This window comes from Acanthisitta chloris, unplaced genomic scaffold, assembly GCF_000695815.1.
Source record: "Acanthisitta chloris isolate BGI_N310 unplaced genomic scaffold, ASM69581v1 scaffold6435, whole genome shotgun sequence".
NCBI classification, from domain to species: Eukaryota; Metazoa; Chordata; class Aves; order Passeriformes; family Acanthisittidae; genus Acanthisitta; species Acanthisitta chloris.
The window spans coordinates 3482-11504 of record NW_008674199.1 but is presented as its reverse complement, the minus strand read 5'-3'; the positions used below and the strand labels follow the sequence as shown (position 1 = coordinate 11504).

Genomic DNA, 8023 nt, shown 5'->3' with positions numbered 1-8023 from the left:
AGGAGGCTTTAAGAATATGTCCTTCTAACTTGCTGTGGACTTGACTGTGCAAAATGGAAAGATTGCTCCTGTACAAAGATCTTTTACTAAATCAGGCATTAGTCTTTGAAAATTATGGTTGTATTACAGCTGAAAATGTCCTGCAGGACAGTGATTTTTCAAAATTGCCTCCAGGCAGTTTTGAAAAAAAAAGTCAAACATTCTGGAGTTCATGAGAATGGGTTGGAAAAATTCTGAAAGTGGAGTCATACTGCATGGCATGAATATCATGCCCCTTGACAATACTGAAGAAATTCACATATAGAAAAAGTTCTAGATACCAGCTTGTATTACTGAATTTGTATGGGGCAAACATCACATATTCAACATTATACTTTGTACTTCCTTGAGCATTTAGTCATAACGTTCATAAAATTAGATGGAACTTCAGTTTTAGTATCCAAGAACTAATCAAATGGTAATCAATCCTTTGCACAACATCATCAATGCATATATGTAGCTTTACTACTTATGTAATAGAGAGAAAAGCTATAGTAGAACCCTACACATTGTTAGCAGGACTTTGCAAAGCCTGTAAGCTTTTACAGAGAAAGCTTTGAAATGTTATTCAAACCATCTCAAGCTCATGGCAATGCTACATTTATTTTTTTCCCACATTGCCTTTCTATGCCAGCAAGTAGTTTCAGGAACACTTAGAACCTTAAAACCACAGTAACCCAAGGGCATTCTTTCTTAATCACCCTGTCCATAAAGCCACAGTCTGAACAGGAAATCTACTATGAACACTTCAGTAAGAGCAAAAATAGAATAAAACGTTAATAAGCTCTGTAATGTTAATAAGTGAAATAATGATTTTCAAGTCTAACGGCTTGAGACTTTTCAGACCTACCAGAAAAACCTGTAGAAGTACTCCCTTCCAAAGACTTTTTTCATGTCAGCAATCCAACTAGCTGAGAAGGGGTGGAATATATCAGGATTTAAAGCCACAAGAAAGCTGCAATACATTTAACAATAAATCTTGTCTGCACTGGTTTTGTACTACTATAATTTGGGAGGAAAGGAAAGAAACACTTACTGGTTCAGTTGATTTTCTTTTAGAAAGTAGTTTTCTGATACTAAAGGTTAATTTTGGAGAGATGAAGCAAGACCCCAGAATTAAAATGCTCAGGTGTTATACAAAATAAAAACCTCACAAATATACATACAGTAAGATCTTTTGGTTTGTGGTAAAATTTGCTTTATGTTCTATATTCTTCCAGTATATCTCAAGGATATCAGCTACACACATTGACAAGTCTTCTAGTCTTTAGAATGTAAAGCAGAAGTGTAGTTGACCATCAAGTTATGCTCTTACCACGTTTGAAGGTTCCAATTTCTTCCTCTTGGCGAGGTCAGTGATATTATTGCCATTGTAGTTGATGCTCTCCATGCAGCCTTTGAAATTCTTCCTACTGTTAGAACTTGGCTTCCCAGAAAAAGGCATGCCTCCAAAGGTTATCTTTGAATGAAACAGAAAATGGGAGACAGTTGCTATAAGGTAAAGACTTTTAAACAAATTTTCTGGATCTGTATTTGCTTTCTTAGAATATTCACACATGGCAAATGAGAGAGCTGGCAACCCTGTTTACAGAATAAGGACCAAAATAAGCACTGTAAAAGCAGGAACAAAATCCTGTAATGAATTTTTGATTGCAAATATTTATGGCAGTAAATTCCAAGTATTATTATAATTATCAAAATAGTGAATAGACACACATCACAGTTGTTTATATATGGATTGCTCTTCTGATTGCTACCAGACAATACACATTTCAAACAAAGAAACTGGAATCAATGTCCATCCTGGTATTTTTCTAAACAAAAGTAGACATGAATCTGATTCAAATCATTCACTCTGCTCCAACCAAGTGCTAGAGCTCAGGCAACAGCACAGCAGTGGTAGGCTATAATAGTACATTATTTTCCCTTAATGGTTAGATATCTATCCAGAAGAATTTTACAAAATCACATAGACACTAGCCCCTGTTAGACAGAAGGACCTTCCATTATCAAGAACATGCTTTTATCATGTAATTATAGTTAATGAGGAGTTATCACATGACTTAGCAGGCCAAATCAGCTCCTTAGACAAGATGAAGACAACCACTACAAAGACTCAGTCATCAACCTCGAACAGGAATTGTTTAAGCCTTAATGCTGAATTTCATTACAATAAAACGCAGGGTGATCTGGAATGCCTGTTGCTAAAAAAACCCCAAAGAAAACCAAATATTTACAAACCAAATCTGTTACAAAGTCCTTCTCTGTCATTCCATAAAAATTATACAGGTCTCTCCCACATCATGGTCTTTAATGAAATGTTTGGAAGTGAATAAATGCTACATGTTTTAATTAATGTTTTGCAGCCCAAATGCCAAGAATACGAGACTCAGGAGATTAGTCCCTGCAATCTCTGTTAAGTAATTATATCCATTAGATGATGGCATAAATAGTAATGACACCTACCTTCCCTGACCCATGAAAACTCACAAAAGTGTCTGCTTGTAGTCTGCTGCTGAGATTTTGCAGAACCAAGTTTTAAATATTATTCATTGTTAATTCCCTTTTTTACTACTGATATCAGGAAAATCATTCATGTTTTCCATCTTAAAAGCATGTAATATGCTACTTTCTATCCCAAAGAAGAGGCTTTGACTTGGCATGTGCAAAGAACTAAAGCTATACAGCTGAAAATCAAAATCTTTATAAATACCACATACCAGCTTTGTAAAACTCTTTTGTGGACACATCCTCAGGTATTATAAATTTACTTTAGAGAAAATACAGCTATTCACATAAACTGAAGAATGTGACATTAATATTTAATGGTTGTCAAGCATTTTCTGCATGTTATAGTCATGCACTTGGATGAGAGAAAATGGAAAAGAAAGAATTTTGAAGAAAGCAAGAAAAATAACAAGAAACGTATACCATGACAGTGAGCTAAGAGGAACTGGTAGGATATTTTTTTACATTGAAAATGCAGTAAGAAATAATAATCAAATGGTAATCAATCCTTTGCACAACATCATCAATGCATATATGTAGCTTTACTACTTATGTAATAAAGAGAAAAGCTATAGCAGAACCTTACACATTGTTAGCAGGACTTTGCAAAGCCTGTAAGCTTTTACAGAGAAAGCTTTGAAATGTTATTCAAACTGTCTCAAGCTCATGGCAATGCTACATTTATTTTTTACCTGCCTTTCCTTTCTATGCCAGCAAGTAGTTTCAGGAACACTTAGAACCTTAAAAACACAGCAATTCAAGTACATTCTTTCTTAATTATCCTGTCCATAAAGCCACAAGTCTGAATAGGAAATCTACTATGAACACTTCAGCAAGAGCAAAAATAGAATAAAATGTTAATACACTCTGTAATGTTAATTAGTGAGATAATTATTTTCAAGTCTAACATCTTAAGACTTGTTTCAGGAACACTTAGAACCTTAAAAACACAGCAATTCAAGTACATTCTTTCTTAATTATCCTGTCCATAAAGCCACAAGTCTGAATAGGAAATCTACTATGAACACTTCAGCAAGAGCAAAAATAGAATAAAATGTTAATACACTCTGTAATGTTAATTAGTGAGATAATTATTTTCAAGTCTAACATCTTAAGACTTTTCAGACCTACCAGAAAAGCCTGTAGAAGTATTCCCTTCCAAAGACTTTTTTTCATGCCAGCAATCGAACTAGCTAAGAAGGAGTGGAATATTTTTTCAAACACTCATATGTTCTTGGTCCAAAGATTGTTTCCAAAAATATCAATACACAAGTAAATTCAAACTTTTTGCATTGCATCATTTGGATTCACTCTCACTGCTTAGAAAGTTGTATGGGTGGAAATTATATATTTGGCTCAGCCAACCACAGTAATTCTCATTAGAAACAGTAAAGAGAGTAAGAAGTTTGTAATAACCAATGTGTTGAATTTCACCTAAGAATTTAGAGGAACAGAACAAGTTCATTGTAGCACAAACCACAGTGCAATATAACAACAAATGTAAGTGCTACCAACACTTGCACGCATTAACCTGATGGATGAAACAAATTTTCTTACAACATTCCTAACTCTCTATTGTTTCTTTATAAAAAGAATTTACCAACGCCATATTTGTAAAAATACAAGTATCTATTTAGGACCAGACAGATCAAGATCCATATTAGTAAAAAGGTTCTAATCTGCTTGCTTTTCTAAAAATAAATACTGCCACCACAGAACAAGGCTTTCTGATTCAAGTGCAAAATTATCACCTAAGTGGAATAACAGATTTTATGATACTTTTAAAAATCTACTTCCTGCTTACAGAAGCTGCTTTTAGAGATTTTAAAAGTTTTGTATGCTTAACTTTCTGAATAATTCAGACCTCCTACTTTAAAACAATGGGCAGAGATGACTGCTATACCAGATGGGATTTGGTCAGGTTATGAAAAGAATTTGCACTTAAGATAGAACACAGTTGGAAAGAAAATTTCAGGAAATTAAAGGGAAAATATAATTAAAACAAATGTACAAAAAAGTACCAAAACATCTTTAATTATGCGAACTTTCTTATTGGAATTAACTTTATAAAACCAATTGGAACAAAAAGAATGAAGTTTCACTGCCTACCTCATAATCCAGGTCCAGGTAATCAAATTCCCCATTGGTTCTGAAGTGCTGCATGTGTCTGTCCAGGGTGAGATTGATGTTTCTCCCGTGGCGCTCTATGATGATGGAGTGCCAATGGTGATCATCCAAGAGGCTGCCAGTCATCACTGATGTGTGGCCATAAATAGAACCAAGCTGGTTGCTGCCTGAGAACAGAAACAATAGCAGTTCTCACCTCATATGAGTCAGACAAACATTTTCCCCTTGCTCTGACAATATTTCTCCTCAGTTATACCAGACATACAATAAACTGGAGGAAGTCACTCTGCTATGAAGTTGAGATCTGTCCAAGGGAGAGTTGCTGCAATAAATACAAATTGCTAGACCAAATACAGCAAGTATCTGATCACAGAACTGTATAAATATATTACATGTATAAATTCATAATAGTATTTTGGAGGCAAACAGGAGAAGCAACACAAACTTCCAGTTGAAGGTTGTTTTCAACCAGGAGCTTTCTGTGTTTCCAATCCTACACTACAGAAATGAAAAGCTGTCACCCCTGGGCCAAATCCTGAGCTGCATTGGAACTGTACTGATCTGTGACTGTTGAGGAAGACATGAATCCTCATAACAGACTTCGGTAACAAAAAGCCTTTTCAGCCTGAGTTCTATGCTTTGTCTCCTCTGCCAGTACAGCTATATCAGCAAGCACATAGGAAAATACTTAATGCAGACTGAGCTAATGTCAGTAAAAAAATCTTCTACTAATACAGCCTATTTTGATCTCTCCAGCAGCAATTTTTGTATTCTGGAAGTCAAGCTACTAGCAAGAGTAGTTTTGCAATTCTCTGCTGTGTTATCCAGGGGTTTTTGCCAGTGCAGCTGTGCTAGAGATCACATCTCATTGTCACCTGACTGATATAACTAAGCCAGCAAAAGTTGATAGCATGGATCTCAACTGAAGCAGCAAATGACTAATTCAGCAGTAAGTGTAAAAAATTGCTGCACTGCCCAATAACTCAATGCAATCTTCCATGTTTTGAATACATGAGAACCTACAGCATTTCTGAGGCTGAGAATTTCTTCCCACCAAGTACGCCTGCAACTCAGACATTAAGGTTTGTGCATGTTGATAACACATTCTGGCAAATCACACTTCCATAATTTAAGACATAACTTCCTCACAAATGACCACACCACCTTTATGCTGAAAGTCACTGATCCTGCTGGTTAAAAAATAAAATAAAATTGCATGCATGTCCTTGAGCCTCAGTTTCTTCAATGCGAAGTGAAACCTAAGTTCACCTCTGCCTCACCATCCTTCTCCCACCACCTGACGTTTGAAACTAAGGCACTGAATTTTGCCAGGCAAGATGAACATCCTTCTCAGGTGCTAAGATAAATTAGTGTGTGTCACAGGGCCTAGTTCCATTTATCAGCCTAGTGATTTAAGAACATCCTCATCAAGCAGTTATTGTAGCTTATAAAGAGAGACTGAAGAGACAGAGAAACTGAAAATAAATGGGTTATTCCTGCAATTAAAATTGTTAAAAGTAGATAACTGCTATAGGAAGATGTGCTTTCCTGCTCCTCATCTGTTCATGTTATCTTTAAAGAGCAGGAGAAAATGCTAGTGGAAATAATTACTATTCAATATAAATAATGAACAAAATAATTTACATTTCAAATGTCTGTCAGAGACCTAAGGAAAGTTTCACACTTTTTTTTTTTTTCTAAGGTTCTTTTGTTTGAAGGGAAAGAAATACCTGAAACCAGATAAATGTGGTTTTTTAATAATAAACGTACCTTATGAGCCTGTATTCTTTCACTGGGAGGGAAAAAGGATGTTGGAACCAGAGTAACACATACAGGATTTTGTCTTAAAACTGCCTGACTAAATAATCTTTCTTCTTTCCTTTCCTAGTACTACTGCTTAGACTCTAGGAAGGTTGCTGAACTTGAACTTCACATAGCCTGTGGCTTCCTAGATTAATACTTTTTGTTTCTGCAAAGTTCCTAAAGGTGACCTTTATTCCTCTAGAAGTGATGACAATGTCCTTCATTAACACAAAGCCACAGCCAAGGCCAAATATAATTCTAGCAAGCTTTTTTTGTTTGTTCATTTGTGGTAATGGCAATACATTGCTGATCCTGCTTTTTCGTATGATCTTATTTTCACGGCATCTCACACAGAGTAAAAAAGAAGGAATGGAACAAAAAACCCTACTGATAGAAAGGGAATTTACAACATTTTCACAAAATTATCTGCTTACCATATTACTGTGGGAAAGAGGATGAAATATATGACCTAAAATTTTTATGGGAGAGATAAAAAGTACAGCAAAATTAAAATGATCACAACATACCTAAATTTAAATTTAGAACAAGTTTGGCTTTCTTCAGTTCCAAGGTGATATAGTCTCCTTGCTGTCCTTCTCCGTGGAAGATTACGCCTTCGCTTTCAGAAGTCTTAAATTTCAGAGAGATGACATCTTTCAGTGTTTTCATTTTCTTGTTCCTGAATCTGTATGGTAACACTACATGGCCATCGAAATTGATAACATCAGCCCCTAAAGGAAAAAGCAAATAACATTGTTCATGAGCGATTACATATTCCTGTGGCCACTGGAAAAGCAGATATACCATATGCAGATTGTACCTGAACAGAATAAAAAATGTTGAAGTGTGACATGCATTGTAAATACATTTTCTCTTGACCATAATTTAATACCATATTAAGGAGGAACTAGGCAGCATATAAATTTAATCCACAGGATGCAATAAAAGCAGATGGGGGGGCAAATACAACTGTACTCAAAAACTTTTGGTTTTTCTCACATATAGTTGTTTCCATGCACATTTCTCTAATTATAGCCAAATTTCTGAGTAGCAATTAATAATTCATTTGATGCCCCTTTAAAATCCAGTACAGGTATCTGTAAGGATTATAAGCAGTAAATCATGAGCCCAAAGAAATTGCCTGGAAAGTTCAGACTGTATGTAATACATAGACATAAGTCTTGTCTAATTCAGGAAATGATTGGTAAGCTGTGACCTCCACTAATTTTGAGAAGAAAAAAAAAATGTTCTGTCATAAGAGGTAATTTTTATTCCAGGACTGGTTTTATTCAAGATATGTGAAGAAAATTGAGGGATGCAATCATTATCACTTAAGATCAATTCAATATTCCTATAAATATCGCATAATTGACACTACAAAATTTTGTGATGTCTTATTTTCCTGACTTAACCTCTACTCTAAAGAATGAACACCAGTTTTCTGCAATTTTCAGGATGCTAGATCTACAGTAAAAATAGACACAGAACTAGATTCCATTCAACAGATGTACTTCTGCTGAGTATTGAATCTTGTCATTTAGACTAA

General features: G+C 35.1%; 1 protein-coding gene across 1 annotated transcript in view; it reads right to left on the bottom strand.

Moving 5' to 3' along the window:
- The window catches only part of LOC103802715 (contactin-associated protein-like 2), a gene marked incomplete at both ends in the record, with an annotated part of 11141 nt that extends 3933 nt beyond the window's left edge, over positions 1-7208 (bottom strand). Inside the window, 3 exons of the mRNA XM_009075233.1 lie at positions 1355-1498; positions 4657-4841; positions 7005-7208. Of these exons, the coding sequence (XP_009073481.1) occupies positions 1355-1498; positions 4657-4841; positions 7005-7208 (533 nt within the window). The remainder of the gene's footprint in view (positions 1-1354; positions 1499-4656; positions 4842-7004) is intronic.
- Positions 7209-8023: the final 815 nt, after the last annotated feature.